Genomic DNA, 14,163 nt, shown 5'->3' on the forward strand with positions numbered 1-14,163 from the left:
TGCAGGAATTTCCCAGAGGGTCCTGAAAAGCCAGAGCTCCCACTCTGCCACTGGCCAGCATCCCCCAAATAAAATGACAAAAGCAGCACTCACTGCAGCAGGCCAACCCACACAGCTGATGAGAGAGACGTCAGAGCCCTCTTCCTCAGGCTCATGCCCATGCTGGGGTGGCCAGGGCTTGGGAGTAGCTTGCTGTTGCTCTCCGTGTTTGCTGTGCACACACAGACAGTTGGGTGCTTTGCAGAGTGGTTCTTCCAGCGTTTGTGTAGGAAAGGCACAATGCTATCCAAATTTCAGTCAGCATTCTATTAACAGCTCCAGAATGTGTCCTGCGAAGGAAGAGAGTATGTAGCTGAGTACTTCTCTATCTAGGACATTCCTTTTATCAATTGCATGACATTCTTCATTATAAAGGGACTTAAGTTATTAGGCCACCCCTTTACTGGAAGATTCTGTTCCCAGTAATAGGAACCAAAAATGTTTTTGTCATTTTGCCACCACAAAGAAAGTTTTGTATATGGATGTATAGATACACACAAGTGTGTGGGAATGGGGGAATGGTGCCTGGGGAAAAAGCTTGCTACATACATGTGAAGTCCTGAGTTAGGAACCCCAGTACCCATGTAATGCCAGCCACAGGAGCACATGTCTGTAATTCCAATGCTCCTGTGGCAAGATTGAAAGAGGAGACTGAACAGTCTCCAGGAGCTTGTGGGCAGCTAATCTGACATCTACAGTGGTAAACAAAGCCTGTCTCAAACAAGATGGAAGGCAAGGGCCGACACCCTGAGTTGCCCCTGACCCAGTGCATGCTGTGGCACATATGCACCCACATTCACACACATGTACACATAGGACACACACATGTATACATATGCACTCACACTCACACACATGTACACATAGGACACACACACATACACATGTGCACATATGCACCCACACTCACACACATGTACACATGCACCCACACTCACACACATGTACACATAGGACACACACATGTATACATATGCACTCACACTCACACACATGTACACATAGGACACACACACATACACATGTGCACATATGCACCCACACTCACACACATGTACACATGCACCCACACTCACACACATGTACACATAGGACACATACACACACATGTACACATATGCACCCACACTCACACACATGTACACATAGGACACACACATGTGCACATATGCACTCACACTCACACACATGTACACATAGGACACACATGTACACATATGCACTCACACACACACATAGGACACACACATGTACACATAGGACATATACACGCACACATGTACACATATGCACATATGCACTCACACACACACATAGGACACACACATGTACACATAGGACATATACACGCACACATGTACACATATGCACCCATACTCACACACATGTATACATATGCACCCACACTCACACACATGTACACATAGAACACACACATGTACACATGCACTCACACTCACACACATGTACACATAGAACACATACACACATGTACACATATGCACCCACACTCACATACATGTACACATAGAACACATACACACACGTACACATATGCACCCACACACATATGTACACATAGGACACATACACACACAAAATTATTTTTTAGATATTCAGTATGTGTTGGTATATTTTCATGTCTGCATTTTAATCATACGTGTGGGTTCCTGAAAATAGGACTTTTGGGTCAAAGAACACATATATGTTCGGTCTTCGTAGATGCTGTCAAATTCTTTCCCAAAGCTCGCAGGGCTTCCCTCTCGCCCCACCTATGTTTGAGGGTGTCTGCTCTTTCTGAACATTACCAGCGCCGCATGGCTCTGTTTTCAAATTTCCCACACGAGAGGAAACCAAATCCCTTGTAAGTTTGTAGACCCCTGACTCCTGTGAGGCTTGTGGGCTCTTCTGCCTTCTGTTTCTGGGCGCCCTCTGTTCAAACCCTTGCCAGGTTTGCTGCTGGGGCTAATTCCCTTCCATCTCTCTGAGAGAGTTCTATCAAATGGTGATGCTGGGACCCTTATCACTAGTCTTGCCAGCTGTTTGGATGGCGATATCTACTTTGCTACATTGTGAAGCCTTGCAGGGGAGTGGGCGGTTCTCTTCACACTCCTGCATGCTTCAGATCACCAGCTCTGGGAACCTGTTCTCCAGCCTGTGTCCAAGCTAGCCTCAACACCCTCCTCCTCAGGGGCCCCTGGGTGGTATTGCCAGCATTCCCGGGAGTTGCAAACGGCCCCTTCCTGAGACCTTATGAGAGAATGATCAGTAGCCAGCCCTAAGTGGCTCACATACAAGTGACGCCGCTGGCTCCTGGTTCCCAAAATGAAAGTCCCAGTCGTCTTCACTTCTTTACTCATTTTGGGTCTGCCCCGTCTCTAGTTTCTGTTTTCTTGTGTAAAGACAGCGTTTCAGTCATTTTTCTTATTGCTGTGATGAAACACCATGTCCAAAACAACTGTTATAAAAGAAGCATTTGCACACATCTTTAATCCCAGCATTCGGGAGGCAGAGGCAGGCGGATCTCTGTGAGTTTGAAGCCAGCCTGGTCTACAGAGCAAGTTCCAGGACAGCCTCCAAAGCAATGCAGAGAAGAAACCCTGTCTGGAAAAAAAGAAACATTTAATTGGGTGCTCACTTACAGTTTTAGGGAGTTAGTCCATGATCATCATGGCAGAAAGCAGACCAGCGTGGGACTGGAGAAGTAGCTAAGAGCTCACACCCTGACCTGCAGGCAGCAGCCAGGGGGAAAGTGAGGTGGGGCCTGGCATGGGCTTTTGAATCCTTCCAAGCCCATCCCTAGTGATACATCTCCTCCAGCATGACCACACCTCTTACTCTTCCCCCAAACAGTTCCATTAGCAGGGGATCAAGCATTCAGACATTTGAGCGGCCACTCCAGGCTAGTTTGAAGCTCACTATGCAGCTTAAATTGACTTTGACTTTTCAGCAGTCCTGCCCATTCACCCAAGTGCTAGTGTTATAGGTGTGGCCCACTATCTTAGCTATTCCTAGGTTGGGGGACATTTATGAAGGGAGAATCCACCTAGTCCCATTTGCTCACCAGAACCTAGGCCGGCTTATGAAATAGGGGTGTAAAAGGCAGGAGGTACGGTGAAAGTTCTGTCTGTCTGTCCGCCCGTCCTTCACATGGCTTCCCTCCTCTCATTTGCCTTCCCCAGGGCCTTCCTCTTCCCAAGTGATCAGCAGCTGGATCTGGATCTGTGGGCAGAGCAGGCAGAACTCAGCTGCACTGAGCTCCACCAAATGCGTGCTGAGGATAATTGCCTCTTCTCCATCAACCCCAAGTCTGGGAGCCTGAGGCCTGGGCAGGAGCAGATGGTGGAATTCAAATACAGGTGCTCCTGCACCCTATCCCCTGCCTCTCCTACCAGGAGATCCCTGGCTCTGAGTTTTCTCTGTATGACTCCAGGGGACCCTAGACAACCCCCCCCCCAGGGAAACCATCTCCTGCAGGAGATGTCCATGCAATCCCAACTCAGAGGTGGCTGTCTGGTCCAAAGCCACAATTGCTTTTCCACTCAGAGGAGACTCCAGAACTCACTGTCCACCTTGTCGCCTCTTTTCAGCCATTTGTTTATTGGCACTGATCGCCTTCCCGTGCTCTTCAAGGTGTCCCATGGACGGGAGATCCTGGTGAGACCTCACACCCTAGTCCTGCTGGGACTGGCCACAGGAGCTCTTTGGCCATCCAAGAGAGGAGCGGGGAGTGGTGCCCCCGCCCGCCCCGGGGACCTGGGGCCCGTATCTCTGCTGGGTGTGCCGGTTCACACGGGGCAGCATGCCATCCGTGGGCTCTTCGTTTCCAGCTACACTTCATAGGTGTGACAGTGCGGCCGGAGCAGAAGTACGTGCACTTCACCTCCACCACTCATCGGTTCATCCCCGTCCCCATCGGGGACACACTGCCCCCACGCCAGGTCAGTGGTCTGTGCCATCCTGTCACCAAGAGGTGCAAGTATTGATCTCTGTGTGTCTGTGTCAGCCCCTCCAGGAGGACAGTCACTGCTCCACATGGGACAATTGGAAATGATAGCTCTTAGAAGCACCTCTTCTCAGAGAGCTGAGGACAGGAATGTGGGTCTGTAGAAGGTTCCCACACAGAACACCTCTGTTGCTTCTTTCCAAGACATCCTTGGGAGGCAGTCTTCAGTTCTTCAGAACCCTTCCCCAGTGTCTTTAAACAAGACTTCCTCTAGTAGCAGACATGGAAAGCGACAGTCTTCATGGTGGGCTAGATTGAAAGTCTTAGATGGTAAAGGGTCTAGGTGGTATATAGGCATATGTGGGCATTTCCCCAGACCCCAATATGAGGGACACTCACATTAGGGTCTTTTATAAACTTGGCAAGTGTAAACTGAAGGCAAATGACATAGGTTGCTGTTTTACAAGCAGCATTGCTGCTGTCCTAAGATTTTACAGACTGAATATCCAAGTATCAAGCCAGAGGGGAAAATGATTAGGGGGGTAAGGGCTCACAGACCTTCGACTTATTGTGAAGATAACCCACCCTCCCCAAATGAACAGAGCCCTAGACTATCTGCTCTGCACTCTTGAGCTGGCTGACCATCTCCCCATTCCTGCCCTTGCAGATTTATGAGCTATACAACGGTGGCTCAGTACCTGTGACATACGAGGTCCAGATCAGTGTTCTGTCACAGGTTCAAGAAAAAAATTTTGACCATCCTATTTTCTGCTGCTTGAACCCCAAAGGGGAGATCAAGCCAGGTACTACTGCTCGGATCCTGTGGATATTCTCACCCATCGAGGCCAAGACCTACACAGTGAGCAGTGGCCTGGATAATATTGGGAACGATTGGGGTTGGAGCTGTGACTTCCTCACTGAACCTTGATTTCACCGGTTCCTTCCCTACCTCTGTAACTTCCCAGGTGGATGTACCCATACACATCCTTGGATGGAATTCAGCTGTCATCTGCTTCCAAGGAGTGGGATATGACCCTTATGTCATGGGTGACACAGCCCCTTTCCACAACATTTCCTCGTGGGACAACAGTTCCATATACTCTAGGCTGATGATTCCTGGGCAGGTGCGAGGAAGGGAGCTTAGAAATATGGATGCAATAGAGAATCTTAGAGTCAAGGGTGGCCAACATCAAGGGCTGGGGAAGCTATGGAGAAGAGGAGCTAAGTTAAGGAGGGATAGAGGGTCAGACTTGGAATTAGCCTGGCTCCACCTTCAAAGAGCATCAGCTCTGCAAGAGGCTTACCCTGTCAGTTGATGCCTAGTATTGTTGGTGTACTAGACATAGTAAGTATGTATGATGTATAGTATGCTTGGGACACTCCACCTGTTTCAGCACCCTTGATCCCAGCCTTTTTGTAAGCATAGGGCTTAGAGGAATATTGCAAGATTTATAAAGAAATCTTCCTATTCTAGGTACTGTCTTCATATAAAACAGTCCCTCTCTTGGGTTCAGGTGAATTTTCCTCAAGATATTAGTCATCACTAATACTACATTTCGTCCACATGCTTCCTGTTGGGAGGCCTGGCACACTCATCTGGCCACCCATTTATTCAATTATCCATATATGTACTTTTCCATCTACCCATTGAACCTCATACCGCTTACTAGTCTATGTATCCAACTATACAGCCATCTATCCCTGGACTCATCCATCGAATCACTACACATTTGCTCACTTTTCCATTAAGAGCCCGATTAGACCCCTAGTTCAAGATGAGTACTGGAAACCCTGGGAACAGAGTGCATAGGAGCTGGTAGTGCTCCTGTGGTTTCTTCTTCACACCCCCAAAGTTGATGCTATGCTGTCTTTACCAACAGAATGTCTTCCTGTCCCAGTCTCATGTTTCCCTGGGGAACGTCCCTGTGCAGAGCAAGTGTAGCCGCTTGATCTTCCTCAACAACATCTCCAAAAATGAGACAATTGTCTTCAACTGGAAGCCAAGGCCCTTAGACTTTGGAGAGGTGAGAATCCACTTGCTCCCACAATCAGAATTTAGGGAAAGGCTCCAGACTCATTCTATACTGCCTTATCTCACCTCGGGTTATCCTGTTCCCTCCCAGCCTATCCTATTACATCCCATCACCAAGCCTCTGTCTATTCTCTCCCACCCCATCCTTTCCTATCCCACATCATCTTCTCTCATTCTGTAGCATCCCATCTTGTTCTGCTATCCCATCCCATCTCATCCCATCTTGTCCTATCCCATCTCATCCCATCTTGTCCTATCCCATCCCATCCCATCTTGTCCTATCCCATCCCATCCCATCCCATCTTGTCCTATCCCATCCCATCCCATCTTGTCCTATCCCATCTCATCCCATCTTGTCCTATCCCATCCCATCCCATCCCATCTTGTCCTATCCCATCCCATCCCATCCCATCTTGTCCTATCCCATCTCATCCCATCTTGTCCTATCCCATCCCATCCCATCTTGTCCTATCCCATCCCATCCCATCTTGTCCTATCCCATCCCATCCCATCCCATCTTGTCCTATCCCATCCCATCCCATCCCATCTTGTCCTATCCCATCCCATCCCATCTTGTCCTATCCCATCCCATCCCATCCCATCTTGTCCTATCCCATCCCATCCCATCCCATCTTGTCCTATCCCATCCCATCCCATCCCATCTTGTCCTATCCCATCTCATCCCATCTTGTCCCATCCCATCCCATCCCATCTTGTCCTATCCCATCCCATCCCATCTTGTCCCATCCCATCTCATCCCATCTTGTCCTATCCCATCTTGTCCCATCCCATCCCATCCCATCTTGTCCTATCCCATCCCATCCCATCTTGTCCTATCCCATCCCATCCCATCTTGTCCTATCCCATCCCATCCTATCTTGTCCCATTCTGTCTCATCCCACCCTATCTTGTACCACCTTACCTTGTCCTATCCTCTGCCATCTTTCCTCCCAAACCCACAGGCTCTTTACTTAAATCAACAGGTGTCTGTGAGCCCCAAGGAAGGAGAAGTGGCTCCTGAGGAGGCAGCCCCAATCTTGGTGACCCTCAAGGCCTCAGTTCATGCCAGCTTCTATAGCGTAGACCTGATATGCAAGGTAGGGTCCAGCTACAGAGAAACACATGGGGGTTGAGTCACAGATCCCAAATATAGGGTGGAGGAGGGTCCTGAGGTCTCCAAACCCTCCGAGAAAGGCAGAAGACGGCTCTCGGAAGGGCCCAAGTTGAGCTCTAGCTGAGATCCTCCAGATGTAGGCCTTCTCTCACCTTGTGCTGGCCCAGGTATACCGGCAGGAACTTATGCAACAGTACCACAAGGAGTTACAGGAGTGGAATGAAGAGAAGGCACGGCAGGAGGTGGAGTTCACCATCACAGATATGAAACCAAAGGTGAGGAGAGCTGGCTGGGCCTCACATTCCCAGATCCCACGAGCTTTACCAGAAGGTGATGGGCTGAGGTAGCCCTCCATATGAAACTGCCCACTCTGCCCTAAGAGATTAGATCTACTCACTAGACTCAGCATAGCAGCTCCACAGCTATCAAGAGCTACCCAGGGTGGGGAAGGCTGAAGCAATTCCCTGCTTCACGCAGAAGGATGTCGTGAGTGTCTGTTGTGTGCCCAGAGCTGAGAATACACAGGAAATGATGAAGGCCTCACCTTCAGATGAAGGACACTGCAGCCTAGTGACTTTAGGTGCAGCTCTGAAGAGAGCCTTAGGTGTGATTCTTGGCTTTATCCTTTGCTAATTATGTGGTCCTGGTTAGGCTACTTAACCTCTTACTCCCTTGACTGTAAAATGGAAATAGCATGAATTGAGGATTCTCTTCAAGATAATCCACAGGCGAGAGACAGAGAAGACAAGAATGGCCATGAGTTGTTAATAGCACTGAATTATTGAACAATGGAAATTCTTTGTAGCATTTGTTCCCCTTTCATATATAAAATATGGGCATTCAATTTTACTTACTTATTGTTTTGGTTTTTTTCGAGATAGGGTCTCCCTGTGTAGTTCAAGATGTCCTGAAACTCGCTCTGTAGACTAGGCTGGCCTCCTACCTCTGCCCCCCGAGTGCTGGGATTAAAGCCGTGTGCCACCACCACCTGGCTGGGCATTTAATTGTTTAAACATTGAGTTGAGCTCTTCCTTTCTCAGTCTTAAGTGCTGAAGTTACAGGCACGAAATACCAACTCAGTCAACAATAAATGTTTTAAAATATTAGAATATTAAAATATTAACTATTAGAATATATTAAAATATGCTCTAATGCTAGTGAAATATCCACTTTAAAGCTACTACTGTGAGCATTAATATACACAGTGTGCCTATAGTTGAGTCCAGTACCCAGCCACCATTTCCAAAACACAGGCTGCTAAATATCTCTTCAGGGAGACCAATAGTAGACATAAAAACATCTTGCTTCCTCCTAATTTTACTGCCTGCCTCCACTCATGTCTTTATCCCTCAGTCTTCTCTGTGATGACCACATAGAACTCTTTGAAAGGCTCTGCTCCCCTGAAGCCTGGGCCCCTGAGAATACAGATCATATAGGGAAGTGGAACAGCTTTCCAATGGTCTTGAGGGTGCAGGCTGTTTCCTTGTCTCTCTGAGCCTCAAAGACCCAGGCTATCACGGGCAAGCGCCTTCAGGGTCCACCTGTCTACATTTGATCCCATTTCAGTCTCCATCTTTCACTTGACTACATAGATTCCCCTTGTGTGTTCCCAGGCGGCGCTCACCTAGGGAAGGCTGGAGGAAAGGGTAGCACTGGGAGGTGGGCAAAACCGAGCGTGAAGCAAGGTCTGGTAATACAGAGGGGCTGGGGCTGTCACATCCTAAGCTGGGATCTCTCTACAGAGGGGAGCGTACTGTACAGCCTGTGAGCCTGTGAAGAAATACAAGGTGAGCCAGAAAGCCCGGAGCCACTCTTGGGGTAACTGAGAAGGTTCTTGCTCGTCCCCAGAGATACCCTCAAGCCCTCAGCCAGTCTCCAGAGTGGAGGGAGGAAAGTACTAGAAGGCAAATCCACAACCCCAGGGAGCAAGGCCAGGGCATCCATCGACAGTGGGGGTACAGCTGCCCTATCCCCTGTGTCTGCCTCTTCCTAAAGACACTGCCTCCCATCACAAACCAACCATCTCCCAGCTGGCCTGCCAGCTGGAACCTGAAGATAGCAAAAGAGGAGACCTCGTGGCCATGTCCTCAACCACCTGTGCCAGGCCTGCTCTGTCTAGGCCTCACTGCGAGGGCCCATGCCACTGACTACTACCTGGCCAACTTCTTCTCTGAGTTTCCTTGCCACTTCCTGTACAGGTGAACTCTTGGGGAAGCATGGACCACCTTCCTCTAGTCTTAATCCTCTCCCCTATTGTAGAGCAGCAGATGTCCCATACTCAACCTTTAGGAAAGGTTGAAGCAAGACCAGGGTCGATGAGAGTCATTGGGCACCATGGGCCCAAGATATCATCATTACTGCTTAGGTCCCTTTTGTTGGCTTGCTTGCTCTTCGACACTGGTTTTCTCTGTGTAACAGCCCTGGCTATCCTGGAATTCACTTTTAGACCAGGCTGGCTTCGATGCTTAGGTCCTTTTCAAGAGGGTGATAAAGAGGCCCATGAGAAATCCACCAAGGTTTCCCATTCTCCCCCTTTTCCAACTGGGAGCCTCTGGGTCCTGCTCTAACCTAAGGGATGGGTGTGGTTCTCTGACTACAGTAACTACATTTTGTTAAGACTGGGAGTGTGCATATTTATGTCCTCATGACTGGGCAACTACCATCATGGCTTGTGCCCCTCTGCTACAGCATAGTAGCTTTGCAAGTCCACTCAGAATATCCTGGTCTACCTCAGGGAGCTGCCAAAGAAGAAATCCTCCAGGGAAGAGCCAAAAGCTTTTGAGGAGGAACCCTTTGACAAGGAGGGTCCTGTCTCGAGACAGAAGAAGCAGCTTCTGGTTGACTGCCTTACCGCCATCATCAGGTACCCACTGCTCTGAGCATCTCCACCCTCACCCTCCCATCTCTCCAGCTACATCAGACAAAACTTCCTCTCCCTGAGAAAGAGAGAATTCCTTTGCAAGATCCTTCTACTGGAGGACGCTGGGGACCAAACAGGTGTAATAGAGCTGCGTCCTGATTCTGTCACAGTCTATGACTAGTCTGATGTTATCTGGAGCCAGTTCCCTTTGGTCTTGGGAGCCCTTCCCTTGCCTATGTCATTCTGACTTGCTGGCCCTGCCTGCAACACATCTCATTCACTCTCTAAGACTCTACAGGGCTCAAAGATGCCTTGTTCCAAGGCCTCTCCTTCCAGACCTAGCACTTGATAGGAAAGACAGTCACCACGGCTGTCCCTTAGGAAGCAGGGAAGCCAGCATTGTTGTAGCTGAAAGTCCTTTCATTATACTCCATATCTCCTCTTTTTTGTTCCTGTCCAGGGGCCTTCTGGAAGACAAGAATTTCCTTGATGCTGTGGGTCAAAGCCTGGAGGAGCAGGTGCCTTACTTCTGCCAGTTCTGGAATGAGGAGTCAGCCAAGTTCCTGAACCAGAAGAGCAGTTTGTACTTAATGCCAATCCTGTCCCTGCCCTCCAGCTGCTATGAGGAGGGGAAAGGGAACGAGCAGGAAGAGGACAAGTACAACCTCGGGAAGAAGGCAAGAGGGGTAGAAGATGAAGATGAGGAGGAGGAAGAGGAGGAGGCTAAAGAAGAGGAAGAGGAGGAGAGAGAGGAGGAGGAGTTGAGCAGGGAGGAGATGGAAGAGGAGACAGACAAGGGAGTAAAGTTGACCTGGTCAGAGATTAAGGGCACCGCACAGCCGTCTGGGTCGCAGCAGTCCCTGCAGTGGCACTGGCAGCAGGATCTGAAAATGATAATGAAGGAGGAGCAAGAAAAGGATGAGAAGGAAGCCATTGGAAGGTGAGCAGCTGGGACCAGATGAGGACTGGGAAGAACCTCACACTGAGGCTAACCCCAACTTGTGTGTGACTCTCCAAAACTGGGGTCCCAGTGACAACCTCGTGGTGTAGTGTAAGATTTGGGTGGGGGGGTTTCAAAAGAGCAGAAGAGCTCTTTATGTAGTGTGTGATGCCTGATGGGTAGCATTCACCAACACGACGCTACCAGGAATGGGGTGGTAGTCTTCACAGTCTCTTCAATGATCCTGCGGGACCGAAGAACCAGCACCACTTTTTCTGACACCACGTTCTCCTGGTGCTTTTTGGGGGGAGGGATTTCTTCTGTCCCTTTGGGATCCCTTGACCCCACACAGCCACTTCTGCGTCCTCTGCCAGAGGGAAGTGGAGGAGTGGGTTGTAGGTCTGTAATCTCCTGCTAACAGGGGCAACACCCTCCTCCCAGGCTACCAGCCTTTGCCAACCTGCAGGAGGCGATACTGGAGAACATGATCCAGAACATACTGGTGGAGGCAAGCCGTGGAGAGGTGGTGCTCACTTCAAGGCCCCGCATCATTGCTCTGCCACCAGTCAGCATGCCCAGGTAGGGGCTTGGGGTTACAGCTATTGCTTGGAGGGAAGTAAGACAGGAGAGGCATTCAGATGTGGTTGGAAGCCCCACCATCATTCCTACCATCGGCCTTCTATTTTGCAGGACAGACACCCTGTTGCCGATGCAACAAGGGGAAGCACTCTGCTCTGGGATGCAGCACCCTACTGACTGTTTGCTGGCGTCAGGATCCAGCCCCTCTTACGTGGCTATGTAATCCATCTCCCCCCCCCCCCTTTACCGTCCTGCTAGTAAAACATTTAGCGCCCCTCCCCACCACATCTACTTGGATTTTATTCCCCCCCCCTGCCTAGAGAAAGAAGTTTGTTGAGACGTGTGGAAGGTGAGAGCTGCGGCTGGACCCTAGAGACCCACCATACTTTTAGAAATGGGAGGGTGATTTTCCCCTGGACTAGCAAGAGTTCTTGACACTAACAGAGGGGTGCTGGACTTAGTCTCACCAGTGGAGGGCGCTTCAGGAGCGGCACAACTGATCTATTGCTATGGTGTCTCCGGATAGTAGACGCCACAGCAAAGGCCTGGTGGGCTAAACAGCTGGCCATGAAGGCAGGATGGACCCTCCTTCCTTTCTACATCTGTTCACCAGCATCTCCAGGACCAGCCTGGCTCCCTGAACTCTGCTAAGAGATTAAGAAGAAGCCTAGGCGATGGTGGCGCAGGAGGATCTCTCTGAGTTTGAGGCCAGCCTAGTCTACAGAGCGAGTTCCAGAACAGTGAGAGCTAAACAAAGAAACCCTGTCTCTAAAAACCAAACCAAACCAAAACCAAAATCAACAACAACAACAAAAAGGTTAGGAAGGAGGAGAAACGGAGGTACGCGATAGTGGGCCAGAATTAGGATCTGGGCACTTTTGGAAGCCACAGTTTAAGGGGTTACAGATGCTACTAAATGACCTCCTTTACCAATCCTCAGACCCAGAAATGTTCCCTTCGCTAGGACGTCCGCCTCTCCCCCCCCCCGCCCCTAAGCCCCGCCAGGCAGCCTCTGTCCTCTGCTCCTCCCGGAGCTCAGAGCCAGGTGGGTGGAAAAGTGACATCTGGTGTTGTTCCAGAGGCGCTCAGGTCCCCGGCACCCTCCCCTGCACCGCCCGCCCGCCTGCCCGCCCCGAGCTGCCAAGGCCTCTGCAGAAGCATGGTCTCTGAGCCAGGGCGGGGGAGGGGGACGCTCCGCCTCTATGAGTCAATATTTGCCCCGAGCAAACGGGCGCCGGGACAGGTGTGTGTGTGTGTGTGTGTGTGTGTGTGTGTGTGTGTGTGTGTGTGTAGGGGCGGGGACTGAACTGGCAGTATAAGAGTGCTCTGAACCCTGGCTAGGGCACAAGCTCGAGGCGTGGGCTGGGGACGAAGCCAAGTCTTGCTGGTTTGGGTGGAGGGGCAGAAAAACTGTGGAGGGAGGCCCGGGAGGGAGGGGCGGGCCAGGTGTGCACCTGTGGCATCCGCCGCTGCAGCCGACGTGTCAGCCACAGCGGTGCGCAGGTGAGAGCGGCGGCTAGCGGAGCGAGCTTTGTGCGACACTGCGCTCGAGGAAGATCACCAACGGGACATCGCCGAGAACCGCCGCCAGGCCCCGGGTCCTCCGCTCCGGCCCCGCGACGAGCCCCTCGCACAAACCGGACCTGAGCGTTTTGTTCGTTCGGCTCGCGTGAGGCAGGGGCGGCTTCTCAACATCAGCCCCGGGGCCGGCCGGATCGCCACGCAAGCACCTGCCGGCCGCCACCACCGCCACCATATGGGTCGCAGAGACTGAGCACCGTGCCCGGGGGACATCCGGCTCCCATCAAGCCCCGCCTGCCCTGCCCGCAGACTCTGAGCTGCCAGGCACAGCTTGCTGCAGGGTAATGCGGGCTGGGCAGGCTCCAGCAGGGTGGCCGGAGCGGGCTGAGGTCCAGAACAGATCCCCTTCTGCAGGTGGAAACTGGGATTCTATCCCCGCTCTATCAGGGCGAATTCTGTGGCCTTGGACAAGTGTTTTCTCAGTCTCTCGGTTCTCCCGTTTGCAAAAAATGAGGCAGCCTTGTTTGGTACAAGAGTCAGGGCCTCCTCTTTATCCTGGTTCCTGGGCTCCTACGTATCCTGTTGAGCCCCTTTAACCTGACCCTCTAAGAGTCTGTGCCAGAGCTGTGAGGTGCAGAAAACCGGGGTGTGGTGAGCTGAGGACTTCTGTGCAGACTCCAGCTCTCTTCCATGCTGCCACTACAACCCCAAAATTTCACTCTTGCCACCTCCTGCGTCCATCTCTCAGTCCAATCATATCTGAGAAACCAAAGAGGACAAACACGGATCTTCAGACACAGGACAGAGCTCACCACCTTTCTCAAACCCCAGAATCTTGGATTCTCTGCTTCCCAGCTAGACAGGCTAGACTGAGTCCAGGTAGCGCTCAGCTCAGCCAGAGCTCTGCCAGGGATCATTAGCCACAACCCAGATCTGGGACAGGCCACCTCCCTCCATTTCAGTTGCTTAAGATGCTGTGACCTGACCTGCAAGAAGGGATTGTCTTACACTCTGGCTGAGGAGCCCAGTCTGAGAGCTCCTGTCACAGGCCTGGGGAGAAGCTAGGCCAGAGCCCAGTGAGTCTAACCCTGCGATTCCAGGTGCCTTCCATTCCCTCTCGAGAAAGTGTGGA

The 14,163-nt window shown here is 51.0% G+C and overlaps 1 protein-coding gene across 10 annotated transcripts in view; it reads left to right on the top strand.

Annotated features, from left to right (window-relative positions):
• Positions 1-11,792, top strand: part of Cfap65 (cilia and flagella associated protein 65) — a 34,340-nt gene extending 22,548 nt beyond the window's left edge. For 6 of the 10 annotated variants that reach the window (XM_040753295.1, XM_040753297.1, XM_040753298.1 and 3 more), the window contains 14 exons: positions 3,222-3,398; positions 3,630-3,696; positions 3,870-3,980; positions 4,653-4,844; positions 4,951-5,109; positions 5,866-6,009; positions 7,001-7,114; positions 7,299-7,406; positions 8,874-8,918; positions 9,127-9,329; positions 9,866-9,994; positions 10,452-10,931; positions 11,373-11,510; positions 11,622-11,792. In XM_040753295.1, coding sequence (XP_040609229.1) covers positions 3,222-3,398; positions 3,630-3,696; positions 3,870-3,980; positions 4,653-4,844; positions 4,951-5,109; positions 5,866-6,009; positions 7,001-7,114; positions 7,299-7,406; positions 8,874-8,918; positions 9,127-9,329; positions 9,866-9,994; positions 10,452-10,931; positions 11,373-11,510; positions 11,622-11,733 — 2,179 coding nt within the window. In that variant the 3' untranslated portion in view covers positions 11,734-11,792. Of the gene's footprint in view, positions 1-3,221; positions 3,399-3,629; positions 3,697-3,869; positions 3,981-4,652; positions 4,845-4,950; positions 5,110-5,865; positions 6,010-7,000; positions 7,115-7,298; positions 7,407-8,873; positions 8,919-9,126; positions 9,330-9,865; positions 9,995-10,451; positions 10,932-11,352; positions 11,511-11,621 lie in introns of those variants that run through there. The other 4 variants (XR_005879884.1, XR_005879885.1, XM_040753300.1 and 1 more) reach the window with 4 other exon arrangements.
• The last annotated feature ends 2,371 nt before the right edge of the window (positions 11,793-14,163 follow it).

The sequence above is a fragment of the Mesocricetus auratus genome, unplaced genomic scaffold, assembly GCF_017639785.1.
Source record: "Mesocricetus auratus isolate SY011 unplaced genomic scaffold, BCM_Maur_2.0 Super-Scaffold_100010, whole genome shotgun sequence".
Classification (NCBI taxonomy): domain Eukaryota; kingdom Metazoa; phylum Chordata; class Mammalia; order Rodentia; family Cricetidae; genus Mesocricetus; species Mesocricetus auratus.